At 34.9% G+C, this 25,576-nt stretch overlaps 1 protein-coding gene across 5 annotated transcripts in view; it reads left to right on the top strand.

Moving 5' to 3' along the window:
- Positions 1–25,576, top strand: part of ARHGAP29 (Rho GTPase activating protein 29) — a 63,908-nt gene that overhangs the window by 21,231 nt on the left and 17,101 nt on the right. For all 5 annotated transcript variants that reach the window (XM_058716504.1, XM_058716501.1, XM_058716503.1 and 2 more), the window contains 9 exons: positions 8,252–8,348; positions 8,704–8,776; positions 11,627–11,675; positions 12,300–12,437; positions 13,314–13,378; positions 14,040–14,150; positions 14,243–14,323; positions 14,959–15,147; positions 15,868–16,005. In XM_058716504.1, the coding sequence (XP_058572487.1) occupies positions 8,252–8,348; positions 8,704–8,776; positions 11,627–11,675; positions 12,300–12,437; positions 13,314–13,378; positions 14,040–14,150; positions 14,243–14,323; positions 14,959–15,147; positions 15,868–16,005 (941 nt within the window). The remainder of the gene's footprint in view (positions 1–8,251; positions 8,349–8,703; positions 8,777–11,626; positions 11,676–12,299; positions 12,438–13,313; positions 13,379–14,039; positions 14,151–14,242; positions 14,324–14,958; positions 15,148–15,867; positions 16,006–25,576) is intronic.

Here is a 25,576-nt window from a genome sequence, read left to right on the forward strand (position 1 = left end):
TATTTCCTGTGTCTCCTCCTATTTCCAAGCAGGAAGTTCAGTCTGACAAAATATTTGCAATATGGTAAGAGAGATACAGCTTATTTTTGAAGTAGATAAAAGACATCTTCAGCTCTCAGTAATTTGTTAGGTACTTAAGTATTTGTGTTTTCACGATTTATAGTTATTTTGGTCAGTCTTGTAATATAAATTAATAGGACTAGGACCATTTATTTAGGTTTTTCATGATCTGTAGTTTGCCGTAGATTTAAAAATTGACAAAAAAATTGACAAAAAAAGCTTTTAATTACATATCTAAAATTGTAGAAGCCTCGTGTCTTCTTTCTGTTTTGAAAACTTAATTTTCTAATAGGCAGTACATTCAAATGGTTCATAATGCAAATGGCATAAAAGAGTATTCAACAGTGAAGTGTCTATTTTATCTCACTTAGCTACCCTTTCCTTTACCTGGATAAGCGACAACTATTATTGATTTTTTTGTGTATCTTTCCAGAGACATGTTATGCATATATAAACGATACAATATGTTCTCTTCTTTACCCTCCTTTTTACACAAATGGTAGCCTTTTTGCTCCTTGCTCATTGTTCTATGTTCTGTACATAAAGCATTTCCTAATTCTTTTGTTGTGATTTGCTCTGTTTTTTTCAAAGCTGCATGGTAATCTATTATATTTATGTGCTATATAATCTATTTAACCAGTTCACTAATAGATGTTTGGATTGTTTCCAATTTTTTTCTGTTACAAATAATGCTTTGATGAATAGCCTTATTCATTTGTATTTGTATTTCTGATATTGCTAAACACCCTTTGCAGTGGTTCTGCCCTTCTGATAGCAGTGCTGAAAATGCTGATTTACTGCACCTTTGCCAACACAGTTGGTTACCACACTTTGTTATCCAGTCTAAGAGTAAAAATTGGCATCTCAGTGTAGATTTGATTTGCATTTCCCTTATTTTGAGTGCAGTTGTCTTTTCATATGCTTTGGAGACATTTATACATTCTTCTATGTGAGTTGACCCTTTTTTTTTTTGATGGTTGGTCTTTTTTTTTTCTATTTTGATTTGTAGAAACTCTGTGTTAAGTGAAATTAATCCTTAAACTTTGATGTAAGTTGCAGACTTCCTTTATCTTTTGATGTGCCTATGGTATTTTATTTTATTTTTGCATTTAAATTTATCAGTCTTGGGAACCTGGGTGGCTCAGTTGGTTAAGTGTCTGACTCTGGCCCAGGTCATGATCTCACAGTTCATGAGTTCAAGCCCCACATCGGGCTCTGTGCTGTCAGTGTGGAGCCTGCTTCACATCCTCTGTCTCCTTCTCTCTCTGCCTCTCCCCAGCCCTCTTTCTCTCAAAAATAAATAAACATTAAAAAAATAATAAATTTATCAATCTTTTGTATGGTTCTTGGGTTTTAAGTAATAGGAAGGACTTCCCTGCTCTGAGATTATAATAGCATTCTCCAGTGTTTTTTCATTGAATGTTGTCATAGTGTCATTTACTAAATTTAAGTCCTTGATACATTCTAGAGTGTCTACATGTCTGGCTTATTTATCACATAATTCATCTTTTCCTGACTGATTTGAGATGCCATTTTTATCATAAGTACACTAAAGTGTCATATGTGTTTATGTCTATGTTTGGACCGTATTATGTCCCACTGATTTGTTTAGTCATGTGCCGATACACACCATCTTTATTGTAGTTGTAAAGTATGTTTTAGTATCTGAAAGGGGTAACTCCTCTTTCTATTACTCTTTTTGTTCAGGATTTTATTTTTCCATTAGGACTTTTGAATTGGCTTATGTAGTTCCCAAAAATATCTATTGGTATTTTTGAGGGGATGAGTAAGGTTTATAAATTCATAAAGTCATAATTAAAGTTATGAATTAAGGAGAAGTTATATACTTAGCATTTCTGAAAACAGTATGCATTTCATTTCTTCAAGTTGTCTTTTATGTTTCTCAGAAGCAACTTAAGGTTTTCATTTTGTAAGTCTTACTGTTTTTGGTTTGTTTGTTTTTTCCCCTAAACATTTTTTCCCATGCATAAGGTGAAAATTTGTTTCATTATATCTTTTAATTCAGTGGTTTTCAACTGTGGTCCCTAATTAATGACATCAGGTTAGTGGATTGTGACCAACATTTTTAAAATACAAAAGAGAATAGAAAAGAAAAACCAGAATACAACACTATTGTATCAGATGTAAAGATGTGGGGTTTCTGGGTGACTCAGTTGGTTAAGCATCCTACTCTTGATTTCAGCTCAGGTCATGATCTCACAGTTCATGAGATGGAGCCTCACATCAGGCTCTGTGCTAAGAGCACAGAGCCTGCTTGGAATTCTTTCTCTCTCTTTCTCTCTGCCCCTCCCCTGCTCACTCTCTGTCTCTCAAAATAAATAAGTAAACTTAAAAAAAAAAAAAAGACCTAAGAATGTTTCAGAAACTTTATAGGTGTTATATAACTTATAACTATTATGTGTGTATGGTATACTTGGTCATGATATAATATGTATTTCTTACGCAAGGTTGTGGTCAAAAAAGTTTGAAAGTCACTAATAGATGATATGTATGAAAGCTATTCATGTGATTTCTTAAAGACATACTAAATGTGCCTTAGTGCTTAGTGACTTAATAAGGAACCCAAGGGAGATAATTATTTAAACCTTGAGCAAAATTTTGATGGAATTTTGAAGAATGTCTAATAGGAAGAAGAGAGTGGAGACAGAGAAACCAGTTAGCAGGTTGTTAAATAGTCCAGACTAGAAGTAAAATGTGGCCTTTTGAACTAAGTGGCAGTGGGAATGGAAAGGAAGAAAATATTTTAGAGCCATCTTGAAAGTAAAGATAATGAGCTAAGAAATGTATGGAAAAGAGTTGGCTTAAAGGGCAGACTAGAAGAGAGGATAGAGTTCAATTAGGACATGTTGAGATTATAATGCGGGTAAAGCCTGGGAAGCAGAAGGAATATATCAAACAGACCATTGGAAGTGTGGATCTGGAGCTCAGAGGTTAAAACTAGACAGGTAGTTTTTAAGGATCCATTTACCTCAAAGATATGAAAGAGGATGTGATTCTGTGGGCATAATGTATAGAGAAGAGAGCCAAGGTGAGAACTGCAGGCTGAGTGGAACGACTATTAAGAAAAATTGTCAATAGATAGATATAGAACATGAGGGCACCATGTTCACTATCAAGCAGGGTGCTCTAAGCGCTTGACATTTCTTTGAATAATACACCATTTTACAGACGAAGAAATTGTAGTGAGGTGATGTATCCAGAATAACTCCAGAAGTGGTAATGGTTAGATTTGAACCCTGGTCTGAAACTCTGAAGCCCTCTCTTTCTAGTTACTATCTATAACAAACTGCTTCTAACAGTGCAGAAGACTTCAAGATGGAAGCAAGTGGTTAATATTTGTAGTAGTAATAGCAGACATTATTGACGATACACTTCCTGTATGCTTGACACTGTTAAATTTTGCTTGGATTATGCTATTAATCTGCACAGCAAATTTTTCAGGTCAATACTGTATTGTTCTGTCAACTCTTATTTTGCAGATAAGGAAGCTGGGACATAGAGAGGTTTGCCCAAGGTTGCACACAAATTAGGTGGTAGAGTTGTTGAGAGTTGCAGAGTAGTCGGGTAGGATGAAAACTTGGAAGAAAAAAGGCCTCCAAGTTTGACCAATAGGTTTTTGTTGCCAGTGTTCAAAGTGGTTTTGAGTGAAAATAATAACTAACATTTATTGAGCATTTTCTGTGTAGCAGGCTCTGTTCTGAATTCATTCAATTTTTATAACAGTTCTCAAAATACATACTATTGTCCATATTTTATAAATAAGGAAACTGAGGCACAGAGCAGTTGTGTTACTTAACTTAGTAGGAGACATAGTTAGATTTAACCTAGGCAGACTGGCTTCGGGACCCATCCTCTTAACCAGGCTCAGCAAACTACTTCTGGTGGGCCAAATCTGGCCTGCCTATTTTTGTAAATAAAGTCTTACCAGAGCACAGCCATTCTTACTCATTTATATATCACCATATCTCATTCATTTATGTATGGCTCCTTTAGACCAAGTTGAATAGTTACAACCTACTGTATGGTCTGAAAAGTCTAAACTATTTGCTCTCAAGCCCTTTACAGACAAAGTTTTTCAGCCTCTGATAACGATTAAACTGGATGAAAAGCCAAATCCTGGTGAATTTAGTTATGACCTATTTATAGAGGTTTGGCAGTAAAAAAAAAATAATAATAAATAAATAAATAAATGTTAAGTTGGATGTTAGGTTGAAGAGGAAATATGGTAAAATTAAAGTTTTTTCACATAGGAAAGATTTGAGTATGTTAGTAGCATAAGAAAAAATGTCAGTTAAAATTTTTTTTATCTTTATTTATTTTTGATAGACAAGAGTGTGAGCAGGGGAGGAGCAAAGAGGGAGACACAGAATTCAAAGCAGGCTCCAGGCCCTGAGCTGTCAGCACAGAGCCCGATGTGGGGCTCAAACTCATGACCTGAGCCAAAGTCAGACACTCAACCGACTGAGCCACCCAGGCGCCCTAGAAAAAAGGTCAGTTGAGTGAGAGATAATAAAACTATGGAGGAAGGTGGCCCAGAGTTTTGGAGAATGCAGGAGAGAGTGGGAAGATTTATTACTGGAAAGGAGCCAAAGACTTTTCTTTGAAACACTGAGCAGAAGAAAAAGAAAAAAAAAAAAAAGAAAGGATATTAGAAAAATAGGGCTGTTTTGAATTGGAGGCAAGGGCAATAATAGGAATTTTCATTGGATAGTTGTAATCTCATTCAAGTAAGGAGGAAGGCAAAGAAAGAAGATGTTCAAGTAAGTGTCTTTTCACTATTCACAATTACTACTTCTTAAATCTCCCAGTCATGTTTAGTGCTATGAAAACCATTTAGGAAAGAAACAATAATTGTAGAATTTGGTGTGGTGTTATAAGGTATTTTTTTTTTCTTTAAAGTCTAACAGGTTAAGGTTAGGAAATATAAGTAGGCTTTACATTTTTGCTGGTTTTAAGTTATTTTAAATATACATTATAAGTTACTATTTAAAGTTTACTTTCCAAGGGGGAAAAAAAAAAGAGGTTAGAGTGGGAGAGAGCCAAAGCATAAGAGACTCTTAAAAACTGAGAACAAACTGAGGGTTGATGGGGGGTGGGAGGGAGGGGAGGGTGGGTGATGGGTATTGAGGAAGGCACCTTTTGGGATGAGCACTGGGTGTTGTATGGAAACCAACTTGACAATAAATTTCATATGTTGAAAAATAAATAAAAAAATGAAATCTTCAAAAAAAAAAACCACCTCAATATAAAATCCAAATAAAAAAAATAATAAAGTTTACTTTCCAATGAGATGTTTAAAGCAGGGTATAACTGATATGCAATAAAGTACATGTATTTAAAGGACACAATTTGATCAATTTTGACATGCATACCCTGTGAAACTGTCACAGTTCAGATAATGTGTACCCCTTTGTAAACCCTCCTTTCTACACCTGCCTGCGGCCCCCTTTCATTAAAACTATCTTTCTTTTCTTTTCTTTTCTTTTCTCTTCTCTTCTCTTCTCTTCTCTTCTCTTCTCTTCTCTTCTCTTTTCTTTTCTTTTCTTTTCTTTTCTTTTCTTTTCTTTTCTTTTCTTTTCTTCTTGAGAAAGACATGGGGGGAAGGGCAGAGAGAATCCCAAGCAGGTTCCACACTCTCAGCACAGTGCCTGACGCTGAACTCCATCCCATGAACTATGAGATCATGATCTGAGCCAAAATCAACAGTCAGATGCTTAACCTACTGAGCCACCTAGGCGCCACCCCTCCTTCATCAATTTTGATATGTTGTGTTTTCATCTTCCTTGTGTTCAAAACATTTTCTGATTTCCTTTTTTCTTCTTCAAGCTATGGGTTATTTAGAAGTGTGTTATTTAGTTTCCTGGTATCTGGGATTTTCCAGAGATCTTTCCGTTATTTCTAATTTAATTCCATCTAGTCACAGAACATTTTTTGCCTGATTTGAATCCTTTTAAACACATTTTAACTTGTTTTATGGCCCATAATGTAGTCTATCTTGGCAAATATTTAGTGTGTATTTGAAAAGACATGTGTTCTGCTGTTACTGGATGGGATGTTCTATAAATGTCTGTCTAGGAGAGGTGGCTGATAGTATCGTCGAAGTCTTCCATATCCTTACTGATTTTCCATCTACCTGTTCTGTCAATTATTGAGAGAGGGCTATTGAAATCTCTGGCTGTAACTGTAAATAAATTTGTCTATTTGCAATTCTACTAGGTTTTGCTTCATGCATTTTGAGTTGTTTATCAGGGGCATAACTGTATAGAATTATGTCCTTGATAAATTGACTCCATTATTATAAAGTGACCTTTACCTATAGTAGTTTCCTTTGCTGGGAAATGTAATTTGTGTGATGTTAGGCAGTAAGCTGGGGCTCTTGTTGAGCTTTCCATGTTTCTTGTTTCCCATGTTTCTTGTCTGTCAAGATACTTGTCCTTCGTTGCCTGACAGCCGATGTCTTGAAAATTTTTGTTTCATGTATTTGGTATGAGTTTCTTCTAGTTGTTTCAGACAGAAGTATAAACCTGATTTTCCATCTTGGCCAGAGCAGAAGTCCAAAAATAGTTTTTAAATTATTTATTGTGGTTCTTAAGTTTTTCTTTTTGTTTGTATTGGGGATACCTTAGAAGAGTCTAATAAAAGATATAGACCTGAGCCCCTCATGTCTATAGAGGCTTATCCATGTAAAAGCTTGGTTGTAATTTCATGAGGTTTAGAGGCTTGAGGTTTCATTCATCCTTGCTTAGGAATTCTTGCTTTCCAGCAAGCATTTTCAACCCCAGTTGCACATTAGAATCACCTGGGAGAGCTTTTGAATTAATACGTATGCTCCATCAGACCTTTGAAATCTGAATTTTTGGTGGTAGGACCAGATTTTTGGTTTTTAAACCTCCTAGATTTTTGAACAAATACCAATGCTTCATCAGACCTTTGAAATCTGAATTTTTGGCGGTAGGACCCAGATTTTTGGTTTTAAGCAATGATTGTATTGTGCAGCCAAGCTTTAAAACATCTTGTGTTAAGCAAAGGATGGCTTCCTCTTCACTTGGTCTCTTTACCTTTCCTTTACTGGCTAGGATCCTAGGGAGGACGGGACACAGGGAGCCAGTTGCTCATTAAACTCAACTTAAGTAGAAGGGGTTACTTTAAAAAAAATTGCCAATTCCACCTTCAGATTTTGTCTTGGTAAATTATATCTGGGCTTTTAACAAAGGTGCCTAGAGAAGTTATAATAAGAAACCTTTTTCAGTTATGTTTCACAATTTGCTTTTCACAAAATGCAAAATGGTTGGACTGTCTCTTTGGCAAACAAGAGACAGCTATATATATCAAATTAGCCTGAACCTCAGAGCCCAAGAGCCTGAAAGAAATAAAGCTATAAATAACTAGGAATTTAAATTTTCTAAAGCATTGGGTGTTTATGTGATATGCTTTGTATGTAGGATTTATGCTATGTCAAATGTATATATGGTGTCAATTAGTGGTAATTCTTAGTGAAAAGTGTAGTTCATTTGACTAAAGTGGGCCCACAGTGCATTTATCTATTTTTTTAAATGCCGTAAAACAATAAACATAGAGAAAATAGGGTGCTCTTAATGAGAGGTCTGATGTAATATGGACTCTGTGACTTCAAGATGGATTGATTTCACATTGCATCACTTTTTAGATGTGTCAAATTATGTAATGCATGGAGTAGGAAGTTTGGAATGCCAGCTACTTTTATGCAAGCTGATTCTTTTGTATGATTTTTCTTAATGAAGAACTTGAACATCATATTCATTGTGTGTATTAGGCTTCTCAGTTCCCAAATCTTCTAGTGCTTCTAGAAGTAATGGTGAATTTTTAAGAGATTAAATGACTTTGTATGAATCTAGTTTAAAATGTTTTCTCCTTCAGGGCACCTGGATGGCTCAGTCAGTTAAGCATCCAACTCTTCATTTTGGCTCAGGTCATGATCTCACAGTTAGTGAGTTTGAGCCCTCTGTCAGGCTCCAGGCTGGCAGCGCGGAACCTGCTTGGGATTCTGTCTCTCCTCCTCTCTTTCTGCCCCTCCCTGATCATGTACGTGCTCACGTGTGCTCTCTTTCTCTCTCAAAAATAAACATTAAAAAGACAATTAAAAAATAAAATGTTTTCTCTCTCATTTATTGTAACCAACCTTTCCCCATAGCTGTGGACTTCACAGAAGTTAATGAAGAAAATAAAAACGATCTCTTCAAAGAAGTATTTTCTTCCATTGAAACCTTGGCCTTTACCTTTGGGAATATGTAAGTAGAGACTGTCATTTAAAGAATTTGGGCCTGGGTATCTCAGAGTATGTCACATAATTCAGTAGAGACTTGGAAGGTAGATATTAACCAATATAAAATATTATCACAATACTGGAAAAGCTATATTCATTATTGTTTTATTACTGTATTTGCCAGTGTCTTTAGAGCTGTTCAGAAGCAACATCCATTTGCAAGTGACTATGTGAATAAGTTCCTAGGAGTTTATTTCTAAGGTTCTTACTTAAAAAAAAAAAATTTATTCTAGATTACATGTTGAATGTAAAGCCTGTGACAGAGCAATATAATGACTTGTCTTTTTATTTCTGTTTCTTATTCTTACTTCCCTGGATAGCCTGACAAACTTCCTTATGGGAGATGTAGGCAGTGATTCATTATTGCGGCTGCCTGTTTCTCGGGAAAGTAAGGTAAGCCAGGTTTGTGTGAAAGCAGAGAGTTTAATATTTTTAACATAATATTCCAGTAATTTCCTGATTTTAATCTCAGCAGTAGTCTTTGATAGTTTTTGAGTTGAGCAAGAAAAACAGATCAGTTCATTTTAAATATAATTATGGTAGGGTCACCTGGGTGGCTGAGTTGGTTGAGGGTCCGACTTCAGCTCAGGTCATGATCTCACAGTCTGTGAGTTCGAGCCTCACATCGGGCTCTGTGCTGACAGCTCAGAGCCTGGAGCCTGCTTCCGATTCTGTGTCTCCCCCTCTCTCTGCCCCTCCCTTCCTCATGCTCTGTCTCTCTGTCAAAAATAAATAAACATTAAAAAACTTTTTTTAAATATAATTATGGTCAGTTTCTGGAGCAAAAATTTAATTATACTTTTTAAGTGGAGCTATCATTTTAAAAGACTATCTCTGATAGTTTTATGGTGTTTTATGTAATGAATCTATATGTCATACGGTCCAAAATTTTAGTAATTCTTAACCATTTTTTCTTCCTGACATTGTCACAGATCTTAAAGATTGGTGGAAACAGAAAAATAATGCAAGAAGTAGAGAGGGTGTTAATCTTTTTACACAGCCTATGGTTTGTTACCATGAAACACTTATTAGTAGACCTGAAGGTCTTAATTCTGCCTAAGAGTATTATGTCAGAGGATTGCAGTTCTGGTTCCCAATTTGAAGAAAAATTGCTGTGGAATAATAGAACATGAAGAATATTTGTAGAATATTGCTTTAAAGATTTATAGTAGTAATATTTTTGTTTGACTAAAAATTGTTCTCTAAATGCAAGAAGCTATTTTTCAAAACTGTGATAAGGGGCACTGGGTGGCTCAGTTAAGCGTCCAACTCTTGATTTGAGCTCAGGTCCTGATCTCATGGTTATGGGATTGAGCCCTGTGTCAGGCTCTGGGTTGACAACTGGGAGACTGCTTGAGATTCTCTCTTCTCCCTCCCTCTCTCTGCCTCTCCCTCACTTGCTCTCAAAATAAATAAATAAATAAATAAATAAATAAATAAATAATCATTTTTAAAAAACTGCAATAAGGACATATGTTGTTCATTTCTTGTTAAGAATGTTCAAATCCAAAAAGATTTCAGCAAGTACTTGGAACTGTGCCAAGTATTTGTATTATATCAAAATAGTATAAAAACTGCAGATCTTTCTTAAAGTGATACAAAATATGAACGACTAATTGAAGTATTTGTTTTATGTACAGTAATACTGAGAAAACAATTATGATTATTTCTGAAGTCATCCATTGATTAGTCAGGAAGGATAATGTATAAACCATATCACACTAGTGATCTTTAATTATTTTGCTATCATTTATAATTTTCCTTTAATTTTATCTTTTATTTATTTATTTATTTATTTATTTATTTATTTTTTTTCAACGTTTTTTTATTTATTTTTGGGACAGAGAGAGAGCATGAACGGGGGAGGGGCAGAGAGAGAGGGAGACACAGAATCGGAAACAGGCTCCAGGCTCCGAGCCATCAGCCCAGAGCCTGACGCGGGGCTCGAACTCACGGACCGCGAGATCGTGACCTGGCTGAAGTCGGACGCTTAACCGACTGCGCCACCCAGGCGCCCTAATTTTATCTTTTAAACGTAACTACTAATTCAGAAGATATAATAACATTATATCAGTGTGACAGCTCTGGACAATTAAAATTTTTGGTGTGACTCGTATTTCTTGTTTTTGTGCCTCTATTGTTCACACTTATTATAATAATTCTTAATAGGAAAATACTTTTTCCTTTTTTCTTTTGCACCTTGTTTTCCTTTTTGCAGTTTTTAATTAAACCGAGATTGAGCTTTAAAGGTCCATGATAGAATTCTAATCATAAAGTTAAGTTACTTTGGTGAAGAGTTTTTAAAAATATCTTTAAATACTAGTTGCCATTTACTTAATGCTGTTTATTATGTACTATGCACTGTGCTCAGCCTCCATCATCTTAATCCTTAAAGTAGCCTCAGGGAAGTAGTGTTCTTATCCCCATTTTACAGAGGGCAAACCAAAGTTACGTGAGCTTAAATATTGAGCCCGGTGTCTTACAGCTACTAAGTGAGTGCTGGACTTCAAACCCAGTCTCTTTAATCCCTTTTGCATTGAATCCCTGCATGGTCTGTATTGCCCAACCAAAGAGATCAAATTTGTTTAACATCTCACAATTTTGGTAGATATGTTTTCCTACACTGTCCAGTAAGGTAGCCACTTGCCATATGTAACTCTTTAAATTTCAATTAAGTAAAATTAAAAATATACTTCTGATTTACATTAGCCACTTTTCATATGCTCAAATAACCACATGTAACTAGTATCTACCTTATTGTACAGTGCAGATAAAGAACATTTCCATCATCATAGAACATTCTGCACTAAGCTGTTCACTAGACCTTCAGAGAAATGCTTATTATATGATAAAATGGTAAAAGATGGCTGGAAGAAGCAGGTCTTTGTGTTCTGTTTAAGTGACAATATAAATATTTAGATTGCTTCTATAACTTCCTGACTAATATTTTTAAAATTTGCAGAATTGTATGTTTTGAATGGATTTATTAATGTTAATTAATGCTGTTAGCAAACAATGAGGTTATTTATTCTTAGATCTTGAGAACTGCAGTTGTAAATAGGTATACAATTCTTATAAGATGTCATAGCATTTAAACAGATTTCTTAAGCCCTTTGAGTTCTAAATACTTGACATTCTTTAACAGGAATTATGTCACATAACAAATCAGAATGAAAAGTTTCTGAAGCAAAAATCTGTTAGCTTCTGCTCTAATCTTAAGTTTGTTTTCTTCCATGTTGTAAGTCTTTTGAAAATGTTTCTGTGGAATCGGTGGACTCATCTAATGAAAAAGGTAATGCTTGAGGTACTTAAAATCTTAGTCAAATTTTTTTGTGATTACTTTTCATAAGTGTTTTTGGATTACTTAATGTCTTGCTTGGTAACCTAAAGTGTTCATTTTTAACACAAACTAATGTATCAAACTTTACATAAATACTTAAGGGAAAAAACCCTGCTACAGTAGATAGATAATGGAGAGACTGGTCAAGAATTCTAAAGGGCTTGGGGCCCCTGGGTGGCTTAGTTGGTTAAGCGTCCGACTTTGGCTCAGGTCACAATCTCAGATTTGAGCCCCTCATCTGGCTCTGCACTGACAGTGTGGAGTTGCTTAGGAGTCTCTCTCTGTCCCTGTCTCTCTGCCCCCACCCCCTGCTCTCTCTCACTCTCTCAAAATAAATAAATAAACTTAAAAAAATTCTATAGGGCTTGTAACTTGATAATAGGAATATATATTAAGAATAAAACATACATTATAATTTAAAACAATTTTAAATTTGAACTGTGACCTTTATGTCTAAATTTGCCACTTGAATTTTTTTAAAACAGTTTTCATTGAAGAACATCTTAGGATTTGAATGCTTCTTTGTTTAGAGTTATGTGCTGATATTTAATATATACTTGATATTTTTATTTTCAGGAAATTTTTCTCCCATAGAGCTAGACAGCATGCTATTAAACAACACTGATTCTGTAGAATTGGCTTTGTCTTATGCTAAAACGTGGTCAAAATATACCAAGAACATAGTTTCATGGGTTGAGAAGAAGCTTAACTTGGGTGAGTTGCCCTTTAGGGCATCTGATTAACTTTGGAGTGTAAGAACTAAATTGTTCACAATTCATTTTCTACAGACGATGACTAATATGATTCCAAATTAGTAGCTGTTTCATTATAGTGAATAAAATCATTGTCCATTTTCTCTTCTTGAAATAGGAAACTTTTCTTACAATAAATGTACTTACTGAACTTTACTGTGGGCCAACCACTCAATCTGGGAACACAAAGACAAATAGTATACTGTCTTTGACTTTAAGGAAGTCATACTCCAGTGGGTGAAAAGAATTGCAATCAGATAATATGGTTAAAAGAAATAAAAGCAACAATAGGTGTATGAGCACAGGCGATGGAAACATCTTAATAGTTAGTTTTTTTTCCCCAGTGTTTGCAGTTGACAAAATACTTTCACATCCTGTGCTTCATTTAATCCTTACCAAAACCCTGGAAAGAAGGCAAGAAAAGAATTCTTCCCATTTTACAGCTCAGGCAAACAAGACAGGTGATTTGCCTAAGGTCAGATAGCAGATTTGCCTAGGATTATATAACTGGAAGAATATGGGATTTACCCAAAGCCTGTGCTCTTTCTACCACATTATTTGCCCTTTATAGGGAATGCCCATCAGAATCACCTGAATAGCCTTATAAAAGGGCAATACACAGGCCTAGGTCACATCTCCTAAGAATTGAGGCCAAGCAACTATATTTTGAAAGTTTCCTAGTGGGTTTCATGAGCATTTCTGGTTAAGAGTCACAGTATCATATGATGCAGACTACTATGTGTGTTCACTCTTTAAATTGGGAATTACAAATAATTTTAGAGTATAGAAGGGAAAAATAAGTTAATTTACCTTCTGATACTTTCTTTGACCTTTTCAGAATTGGAGTCCACTAGAAATATTGTCAAGTTGGCAGAGGCAACTAGAAGTAACATTGGAATGCAGGTAAGTGTTCAGTGAACTCCTAGGGTTTTGTACCAAGAGGTTACCCAGATGAGCTACTGATAGTGCCTCTCAAAATCAGAAAATTGTGTAGTTAATATAGGAAAGAAATGAAATGCTCAACTTAAAATCCTTTTATTTAAAAAAAAATTTTTTTTAACATTTATTTAATTTTGAGAGACAGAGATAGAGCACAGGCTGGGGGGGGGTTGGGGGGCGGCAGGTGTGGGCAGAGAAAGAGTGAGACACAGAATCGAAGTGGGATCCAGGCTCTGAGCTGTCAGCACAGAGCCTGATGCGGGGCTTGAACTCATGAACCATGAGATCATGACCTGAGCTGAAGTTGGACACTAAACTGACTGAGCCACCCAGGCACCCCTAGACTTAAAATCCTTTTAAACTTACATGGATACCCATTATGGAAAAAAATGAGGAAATTCACAATTTTATGCAAATATTGATTGTCTTGTTAGCCACTAGTTTTGCTACCTAGTTTTATAATTAATATTCTTCAGTATTTTTTTCATATAGTCGTATTTATGACTAGTTTTTCTGCAAAAAAAGTCTAAACTTAAAATTTCTCCTTCTGAAGAAGAGTAATGGGAGATCTAGAACTTTAGTGCTATTTCTATTGGAAAATTTACTTTTCAATTTTGAATTCTAGGAGTTTATGCCATTGCAGTCTCTATTTACCAGTGCTCTTCTTAGTGATATCAAAAACAGTCATCTTTTGCAACAAACAATCGCAGCACTCCAAGCCAACAAATTTGTGCAGGTAAAAATGTATATGTGTAATACACATTTCTTTAACAACAGCATACCTTTAGATAACAGCTTTTTTTCCTTTTTTTAAAATGCTCTTGACAGCCTCTACTTGGGAGGAAAAATGAAATGGAAAAACAAAGGAAAGAAATAAAAGAACTTTGGAAACAGGAACAAAATAAAATGGTTAGTATTATAGTGGAGTTTCATCTAGAATGGATAAAGAAGATGTGGTATATATATACAATGGAGTATTACTCACCAATCGAAAAGAATGAAATCTTGCCATTTGCAGCTACGTGGATGGAACTGGAGGGTATTATGCTAAGTGAAATTAGAGAAAGACAAAAATCATATGACTTCACTCATATGAAGACTTTAAGAGACAAAACAGATGAACATAAGGGAAGGGAAACAAAGATAATAGAAAAACAGGGGGACAAAACAGAAGAGACTCATAAATATGGAGAACAAACTGAGGGTTACTGGAGGGGTTGTGGGAGGGGGGATGGGCTAAATGGGTAAGGGGCACTAAGGAATCCACTCCTGAAATCATTGTTGCACTATATGCTAACTAATTTGGATGTAAATTAAAAAAATAAATAAATAAAAAATAAAACAAGTTATGATGGAGTTTCATCTACCTATTTGTGAATATCTAAAATCATCTGCAGTATATAAGCACCTACCGTAGAAGATGCATCTTACTCTGTAGTTTTTCTAAAATGCTGTCTTAATTAGCTTGTTGAATATGCTAAAGAAGCTTATACATTAGGGTTTCTTATTCTGCATTTAAAAGTCTTTTTTTTTTTTCTGTGTAGCTTGAAACAGAGACTGCTCTTAAAAAGGCAAAACTGTTATGCATGCAACGTCAGGATGAGTATGAAAAAGCAAAATCTTCCATGTTTCGTGCAGAAGAGGAGCATCTGTGCTCAACTGGTGGAGTAGTCAAAAATCTCAACAAGCAGCTAGAAAAAAAGCGAAGGTTGGAAGAGGAGGCTCTTCAAAAAGTAATCATCTTTTTTGTTTGCAAGTTGAATTAGCAATAATCTGCTAAGGCTCAATAATCTGCTAAGGCTCAGTATTGAAGGCTTGTTAAAACAGGATACTGCCCCCCCCCCCCCCCAGAGTTTCTGATTGAGTAGCTCTAGGATTGGCCCCAGGCAACTTGCACTTCCAACAGGTCCCCAGGTGATGCTGCTGCTGCTGGTGGTGGGATCCACACGCTGAGAATCAGTATGCTAAGAGGTTTTTGCCTACCTTCTAAATCTTTGGGTTTATGAAAAAGTATCTTAGAGAAAGCAGTAGTTTAATATTTTGACTTGATTGTTCAGGAAGTTCACCTTTTAGGCAACTGTGTGTATATGTATACTGATTCCAGTACCTGATAGCAAAGCTAGGCTGGAACTTTATATTGTTTATAAGAAGATTATAAAGAAAATGGTGACTATAAATAGAAAAGGCTGTTAAATAGAAGGACACATGTATTTCGTACATAGTATACTAATTGTAAGTCCTACTTGACTGTCCATTAAAGTCAGGTGCCCATGAATCACTGACTAGAACAGATTGTTATCTTTAGAAATATTCTCTTTGAAACAGATTATTTCATAATTTTTGTATAAAAAGATTTTTCAATTATTTAAATTGAGTTTTATTATATATGTATTTGTTTTAAAATATAAATTCTAGTGGTCAGTGTTATTTTTTTTTCTGTGATATTCCTGAAGGTAGAAGAAGCAAATGAACTCTACAAAGTTTGTGTGACAAATGTTGAGGAGAGACGAAACGATCTAGAAAATACCAAAAGAGAAATTTTAACACAACTCCAGAAACTTGTTTTTCAGTGTGATCTTACCCTTAAAGCTGTAAGTTTTTTTTTCTTTCAGTATTTTGAAGGCCAGGGGCAAAAAAGAGTAAATATCTGCAGAAGGGAGTGCGATGCTTGATGGGTCATGATTCTTAAGGGATTTAATTTCTGAGATTAATGAAACATTTAGAGTTTGAAAATTGACTTTCAGTTTTTCATAGCAGTATATGATTTGAGTTACATTTTTTATCTGGACAGCCACCCCATGGATTGATGATTTGTCCAATTAAAATTAAAGTCTGAGAATTTGAACATGCCTCTAAGCCACTGTCTTTCTTAACTTGGTTGACAAAATGGATTTGACCATTGAAACTTCTATCAGTACTGTAAGATCTATTCTTCAAAATTTGCATAAACTAAATATTAAAATTGAACCCAATTATTTGGGAAAAAAGTATCCTTCCCTCAGATATTTTCATTTGTCTCTTTAAAATGACTTTTATTAAAAGTTTATATACAAAATACCTTTTTTGGGTATACATTTCACAAGCTGTAACCCATGTATAAATTTGTGTAACCACCACCATCACAATCAGGATTCAGAACAATTCCATCACTACAAAAAATTTTGCTCATGCTGCCCCTTTGTAGTGAGACTGTCTACCCAACCCTGACCCCTGGCAAATATTGACCTGTGCTCTGTGTTTATAGGTGGGTCTTTTCCAGAGTGTCATATAAATGGAATCCTATAGCATGTAACTTGGAGACTGGCTTCTTTTCCTCAGCATAATGTCTTTGAGATTCATCAGTGCTATGCATGCACCAATAGTTCATTTCTTTTTATTGCTGAATAGTATTCCATTACATGAGTGTACCACAGTGTTTATGCATTTATCAGTTGGACATTTGTGTTGTTTCGAGTTTTGGGTGATTGTGGATATAGAGCTGCTATGAATATTTGTTTACAGGTTTTTGTGTGAACATAAGTTTTCATATTTCTAGGGTAAGTACCTAGGAGCGAGATTACTGGATGGTATGGTAAATGTCTGTTTAACGTTACAAGAAATTGCCACATTGTTTTCCAGAATGACCATAACATTTTTAATTCTAACCAGTAATATACGAGAGTTCGGGTAGTTCTGCATCCTTCACAACACTTGTCAGTTGTTTTTATATCTTAACTGTTCTAATACGTGTGTAGTGGTAGTTGTTTTAATTTGTATTTCTGGAGTGACTAATGATACTGAGCATCTTTTCAAGGACTTATTTGCAATCTCTATTTTGCCAGTTTTTAAAACTTGAGTTTGTTTTCTTATTGTTGAGTTTGCATATTTTGTCTTCCAGTCTGAAACTTTATTCATATATCAGTTTCTTTCAGGGAACAAAGGGTTTTAATTTTGATGGAGTCTAACTTAGGAATTTCTTTTATGGGTCATGCTTTTGGCATTATATCTAAGAGTGTTTCACCCAACTAAAGGTCACAAAAACTTCTCTCCTGTGTTTTCTCCAAAAAATTTTATAGTTCGACATTGATATATGATCTATTTTGACTTAATTTTTATATAAGGCATGAAGTATAGATCGAGGTGTACTTTTTTGCATATAGATGTATTAAAATTATACCCATGGGGTTTTAATTTATGGAAATGACTGAATGCTGACATGGAGAGGTCAATGTTATTGAAAGATGAACTGCTTACTTCCATTTCCCGGGAGAAGGGAGCATGCTGTGCCACACAGGGTCACGGAAGTGCCAGGTTTGGTGAAGCAGAGGCAGGAGTGAGGGGAAAGCTGAGTACATAGCCTTTATTGGGTTTTCAAGGGAAAAGCAAGGTACATCAGGATAAGCAGTATAGGATTGGTTAGCTTGAATAAGTCCAGTGTGCTTTGGGATATAGGGGTGGTCTCTAGTTGCTTGTACCTAGCCCTGGGATGATTCAGAGCAGGAGAAAATACCGACTTGGTATATGAGAGTTAGTTAATGAGGTTGTTCAGGTTGTATATGAAAGATGTGCCCCCTCCACCCTCTACCCCTGGGCTAAGAATTGGTTAGCCCTGGGAGGAGCAGACTCTCCCCAGCGAGTAAGCTTTTTAAGATATCAAAACATTATAAAATATGGAAAATGAAAAGCATTAATACAGGTGTCCACTTGTTCCAGTACCATTTGTTGAAAACATTGAGCCATCTCCAATGATTTGCCTTTGCGTCTTTGTGAAAAATCAATTGACCGAATTTTTATAGGTCAGTTTCTAGACTCCCTATTTTGTTCCATGGATATATGTACCTTTCCTTTGGCCCAAATTCTACTATGTTGATTTCTACTGTTTTATATCAAGTCTTAAAATCAGGTAGTCTGAGTCTTCAACTTTATTTTTTTTTAGAATTGTTGTGAGTATTTAAGATTCTTTGCCCATAAAAATGTTGGAATCAGCTTGTCTGTATCTATAAACAAAGCCTGTTAGTATTTTAATTGGAATTGTGTTAAACCTTAGATCAGATAGGAAGAATTGACTGTATATGTAGCATCTTAAATATATATAGAGTTGCTCAATCCATGTAGAGAGTATGTCTCTCCACTTATTTAGAAACATGGTATTTTTTTAATCAGAATTTTATAGTTTTCAGCATAAAGGTTTTCCACATGTTTTGTTAGATTTAAACCTATGTATGTATGTATTTATTTGGGCGGCTATTGTGAATGTGATTGATACAAATAAATAAATAGATTAAATACATACCACGTATAATTTATGTGTATGTATCTATGCATGCACATTTCTTTAATTTCAAATTTCAGTTGTTCATTGTTACTATTCAGAAATACAAGTGATTTTTGTGTATTGATCTTGAATCTTGCAACCTTGCTGAAATTAGTCCTAGAACTTTTTTTGTAGAAACATTGGGCTTTTCTACATAGAAAATCCTATTATCTACTAATAAGGACAGTTTTATTTCATTTCCAGTCTGTAGTCCTTTTATTTCTTTTTCTTTTTTGCACTGACTGTGGCTGTGACAGAAGATATCTTTGTCCTGTTCTGGATTTTAAGGGCAAAGCACTTAGTCTTTCACCATTAAATATAATAGCTTATAGGTCTTTTGATGATGCCCTTTATCAGGGTAAGGAATTTCCCTTTTTCTAATTTGCAGAGAGTTTTATCATGAAGAGAGAATTTTTTTTTAACTGTTGAGAATTTTGGGATTGTTTTTTATTACAGCATAAACTAGCAAATCTGTCTGCTATAGTATGTATTTAATATATGTGTATATATTTTCTAAATTCTTTTATAGGTACCTTTATATACTATTTCATGTACACCCAAATATGGGAAAGGAACATATTTAGAACAAATAATGTATAAATACAATTTACAAAACTTAAATATGCAATGTTTGCTAATTAAATTATTATAAACATTTATAATTGTGTCTTTGTTTTTTAAAAAAAGAGATGATTTTATCAAATTATTTTTTTGCATCATTTGATATGATAACACAGTTTTTCTTTTGTAGTCTGTTAATATGATGGATTATATTAATAGTTGAGTGTTGATCTCTAGTCTTTTATCCCTGGATAAGCCGCTTTTGGTTGTTATACATTGTTCTTTTTATATATTGCTGGATTCAATTTGTTAGTATTTTGTTGAGTATTTTTTTCTTTTTCTTCTCTGTTAATGAAAGACATTGGTATCTTGCTATTTTTTTTTAATCTGGTTTTATATCAGGGTAATTCTGGCCTTATAAAATGAATGGGGAAGTGTTCCTTCTTATCAGTTTTCTGGAAGAGAAACTGGTGTTATTTCTTCAATTGTTTGGTGGCATTCTCTGGCGAAAGCAAATGGGCTTAGGGTTTTCATTTTTGGAAGGTTTTTCTTTTCTTTCTTTCTTTTTTTTTTTTTTTTTTAAGTTTATTTATTTTAAGAGAGAGACAGAGAGTGAGCAGGGGAGGGGCAGAGACAAAGGGAGAGAAAGAATTCCAAGCAGGCTCTGTGCTGTCAGCACTAAGCCCAATGTGGGGCTTGAACTCACAAACCATGAGATCATGACCTGAGCCGAAACCAAGATTCAGATGCCATCTGAGCCATCTAGGTGCCCCGTTTTTTTGGAAGGTTTTTCATTATGTATTCAATTTATTTTGATATAGGCCTATTTGAGTTAATTATTTCTTTTGGAGTGATTTTTGGTAGTTTGTGGCTTTCATGTAATCAGTCCCTTTTACCTCAGTTGTGTAATTTATGTGCAAAAAGTTGTTCATAGGTTTTCTATAAACTTTCAGTGTCTCAATAGACTGTAGTGATATTCCTGATATTGGTAATTGTGCTTGCTTTCTTTCCCTCTAGTTAGTCTGGCTAGAGGTTTATCATTTTGATTGACCTTTTCAGAAAACTAGCTTTTATTTATTTGTTTTTAATTTATTTTAAAATGTTTATTAATTTTTGAGAGAAAGTACAGCACATGGGAGTGCACAGGGGCACATGGGGGAGGGGGCGGAGAGAGAGAATCCCAAGTGTTCTCTGTCAGCACAGAGCTTGATGTGGGGCTTGAACCATGAGATAATAACCTGAGCTGAAATTGAGTCTGATGCTTAATTGACTGAGCCACCCAGGCGTCCCAGAGCTAGCTTTTAATTTCATTGGTTTCTCTATTGTTCTTTTTAAAATTTCATTTATTTTTGCTTGCTTTGGGTTTATTTTGCTCTTCATTTTAGTTTCTTTTAGCTCTTCTTTTTTAGAGGTGGAAGCTTAGATTGTTCATTGAGACCTCTGTACTTTTTTAATACAAATATTTAAGTATTTAGATTTCTAAGTAATGCTTACATCCCACAAATTTTGAATTTTATGGCTCTATTTTTGTACATTACAAAATATTTCCTAATTTCCCTTGAGACTTCATCTTTGACCTATGGGTAATGTAGAAGTTGATTGTTTAATTTCCAAGTGTTTAAGGATTTTCTGGATATATTCCTGATACTGATTTCTAGTTTAATTGTGTTATAATGAGAGAAATATTTTGTATAATTTCAATTTTCTTAGATTTATTGTGGTTTGTTTTATGATTCAGGATATGGTCTGTCTTGGTGAATGTTCCATGCATATACTTTTAAAAATGTGTATGTATTCTGCTTTTGTTGCTTCGGGTATTTTATGTCAATTGGTTGTTGTTGGTTTATGGTGCTATTTATTCTATATCTTTGAGGATTTACGTTTTACTTCTATCAATTACAGGGGAAGGAGGGTTTTTTTTTAAGTTTTTATTTAATTAAATTTTTTAATGTTTACTTATTTTTGAGAGAAAGAGAGTGGGGAAGGGACAGAGAGAGGGAGAGAGAGAGAACCCCAAGTGCAGAGCCCTACCCAGGGCTCAAACCCACAAATTGTGAGATTATGACCTGAGCTGAAATTAAGAGTCAGATGCTTAACCCAAGAGCCCCTAAATTTTTATTTAAATTCACTAGTTAACATACAGTGTAATATTAGTTTCGGGTGTATAATATAGTGATTCAACACTTCCATACAATAAGTATGCTCATCACAACAAGTGCCCTCCTTAATCCCCATCATCTATTTAACCCAACCCCCACTCACCTCCCTTTTGGTAACCATCAATTTGTTCAGAGAAAGGAGTTTTGAAGTCTTCAACATATTGTATATTTTTAGTTGTATCAGTTTTTGCTTTATGTATTTTGAAACTCAGTTGCTTGTGCATTAATGATTGTTACATATTCTTGGTAAATTAATCCTTTTATCCTTACAAAATGTTTCTTTTTATCCTGGTAATTTTTATTTTATTTTTTAGTCTACTTTATTTAATACTGATACAAGTATTTCAATTTTCTTTTAGTAATTTTTATCATGGTATATCTTTTTACATTCTTCTAGTTTTAGTTTTATCATTTTATTTATCTATTTATTTAAATTCAAGCTCATTAACATGCAGTGTAGTCTTGACCTCAGGAGCAGAACCCAGTGATTCATCTCTTACATATGATACCCAGCACTCATTCTGTAAAGTTCCCTTCTTAATGTCTATCACCCATTTAACCCATCCCACCACCCACCTCCCCTCCAGCAACCCTTGGTTCGTTATCTGTATTTAAGGGTCTCTTATCATTTGCCTCCCTATTTTTATCGTATTTTTCATTATATTTAAAGTGAATTTCTTATATAACATATAGTTCAGTCTTTTTTTTTTTTTAATCTGTTGATAATCTCTGTCTTTTAAGTGAAATATTTAGACCATTCTATTTAATGCAAATGTATGTTCAAATTTAGGCCTACTCTTTTTTTCTGTTTATACCTTAATGTTTCCCTTTGTTTCCATTTTGTTGCCTTATATTGGATAAATTGATAATTTTTTAGAATTACAGCTAATCTATATTACAGATTTAATCTATTTTTATTTATGTATTACAATTATATATGTTTTTAAATGTTTATTTAATTTTGATAGAGCAAGGAGGGGAGGGGCAAAGGGAGGGAGACAGAGGATCTGAAGCAGGCTCCATGCTGACATCAGAGAGCCCAATGTGGGGCTTGAACTCATGAACCTTCAGATCATTACCTGAGCCAAAATCAGACACTTAACTGACTGAGCCACACACGTGCCCCTAGAGTTATATTTTAATTTACCTAAAATGCTCATTTACATTTTAATTAATTTGTTATCCACATTTAGATTTATTGGGTTTTTGACTATATTGCTTTATACAATTTTTTTTTTTTTTAATGGTTGCTGTAGGGACATGTTTATAAAAACTTTCTTCTACTTAGAACTAATATATTTACCACTTCAAGTGGAATGTAGAAAGCACATAGTCCCACTGTAAGTCCCTTTTACTTGCTTTGGGTTGTAGTTGATACATGTATGCTACATCTATATATTTTGAGAAATCCATAGTCATTTGAATTACTGCTCCTTCTATATGGAATGTTTTTGGGGGGGTTGTTTTGTTTCTTGCTTGCAAGGTTTTTTCTTTGTCTTTGGTTTTCACCATTTTGAAACAACACTCATTTGAGTGTGAATTTTGTTGAAGTTGTTCTCTTTTTGGTTCCCTGAACTTTTTGAATCTACAAGTTTGACTCTTGGAATATTTGGGAGGTTGTCAGCTATTGTTTCTTCAAATTTTTTTTTTTTTTTTGTAGCACTTTCTCCTCTTCCTCTAAGACTTCAGTGACTCAAATTTTAGACCTTTATTATTATCCTAAGGGGCTGGAGGGTCTTTTTTTTTTTCCTAATCTTTTTTCTTTCTCTTTTTTTTAACATTTATTATCCAGAGACAGAGAGAGACAGAGCATGAGTGGGGGAGGGACAGAGAGAGGGAAACACAGAATCTGAAGCAGGCTCCAGGCTGTAAGCTGTCAGCGCAGAGCCCAACGTTGGACTCGAACCCACAAACCTTGAGATCATGACCTGAGCCAAAGTTGGATGCTTAACCAACTTAGCCACCCCGGGCACCCCTCTTTTTTATCTTCATTGTTGTTCTATTGGATCTGTCATTGAGTTCATGGACTCTTCCCTTTGTTGTCTCCATTTTCCTATATAGTCAAAATAGTAAATTTTTTTGTTTGGGATACTATATTTTTCAGTAGTAAATTTTTATTTTTTAATATCTTCCATTTCTCTGCTGAGGCTTCAGTCTTACCATATTTCAAGATTGTTTGCCTGTACTTATTTAAACTGTCATAATAGTTGCTTTAACGTCTTTATCTAATAATCCAATACCTGAGTCATCTCAGGGTTAGTGTCTGTTTATTGTCTTTTCTCTTGTCAATTGAGATTTCCTGGTTCTTCTAACAAGCAATTTTGGATAATATCCTGCACTTTCCAGTATTACCTTATGTGACTTTATAACCTATACTGAATGTTTATTGTTAAAAAATTTCAGCAAGCATTTGATCTACCTAGTTAGGTTCACGTCACAGCTCCTAAGGAATCCCTTCCAGGTTTTCTAGCTCTGAAACCTAGTAGGCCTACTCTGCTGCTGTGAGGGTCAAGTAGGAAAAGGATAAAGACAAAAAACAACAGGTATTTCAGACCCCTCCCTCTTCAGATCACAGTTTATCTGATCATAGAGAATTCCTCTCAAAGTTTTAGATGTCTGCTCAGCTGCTACTGCCACCACTGCCACAGCACTGCGTCTTTGTGCTTGGAACTTGCTTTGGGGCTGGGGGATAAGAGAAAACAAACATACAAAAGAAACCAGAAGGTTTCCCCCCACTCTTTCAGTCACATGTCTTTGAATAGGAGTTCAGTATTGGCTGGGAAACAAGTAGCACAAGAAATACAGGAAGCATAGCACTGGACTGCTCATACCTTGGTTAGTAGTTTTCTTCTCTTAATGTTTATTTCTTTATTTTGAGAGAGACAGAGATAACGTGAGCAGGAAAGGGGCAGAAGGGGGAGATAGCGAGGGAGAGAGGCAGGGGGAGGGGAGGTTGGGGAGAAAATGAGAATCTCAAGCAGGCTCCATGCTCAGCACAGAGCCAGATACCGGGCTCAATCCCACAACTGTGAGATCACAACCTGAGCCGAAATCAGGAGTTGGGCACTCAACCGACCTAGCCACCCACGTATACCTGTTGTTCCTTTCTACAATCTGCCTGCTACTGTTTACTTTTCAGCATTTTCAGATAGTTGAGAATTTGGTGGGAGACTGGGAGCATTGAGCCTATTCCATTTGAATCAGAAACTCTCCATAAAATGTTCCTGAGTATTTAAAATTGTATCTCATTCATTTACCAAATTCCAATCAATATGTGATTAACTTATAGAGTCAATTTTAACAAAATGATGTAAAAGAATTATAAAATCCCAGGAATCAAAATTACCTTATGAGTCACTTAGGCCAACCCTTTACATTTAAAGAGTCCTTTTCACCTCAGACAATAGCTAATGATAGCTAAAATTGAGTATGCACCTGCCAGTGTATTAAGTTCCTGGCCTACATTAACTCATTTAATTCTCACACAATTCCATTAAGTAAATATAACTGTTTTTTAGCTCCGTCTCACTGGGAAAGAAACTAAAGTTTAGAAAACCTTTCTTCTCAAAATGCAGTCCTTGGTCCAGTCCCATTCTCATGACGTTGGGAACCTATGAGGAATGCAGAATTTTAGGTTTCAATTCAGACTTTTGGAATCTGAATCTGCATTTTGAACAGAATCCCCCATATGATTCATTTGCACATTAACTTTTTTTTTTTTTTTTGAAGCATTTGCTTAGAGAGGTTACAAATAACTTGATCAAGGTCACCCAGCATGTAAGTTGTAAAGCTAGGATAGAACTTGGTTGAATGACTTCAGAACCTGTGCTCTTAAATACCGGGCTGTCTTGCTGAATGATTATTTAGCCTGGGTGTGACAGCTCCAAAACTAATATAATGTTTCTACTGAGTGAAAAAAATGTTTTCTTGTGGCCCTTTCAGGTCATACTATACTGTGATATACTCCCTCTTCTACAGAATAACACTTTAAATATTTAAAGATAATTGTTATCTTCCTTTCCTGGATGTTTTTGTTTTTTTTTTTTTTTCAGACTAAACACCCACAAATCAGATTTTTTTCGTACAGCATAGTTTTAAGCTCTTTCACAAACTATAATCTTATTTGTCTACATACCTCTTAAAAAATGA

Source organism: Neofelis nebulosa, chromosome 2, assembly GCF_028018385.1.
Source record: "Neofelis nebulosa isolate mNeoNeb1 chromosome 2, mNeoNeb1.pri, whole genome shotgun sequence".
Lineage (NCBI taxonomy): Eukaryota > Metazoa > Chordata > Mammalia > Carnivora > Felidae > Neofelis > Neofelis nebulosa.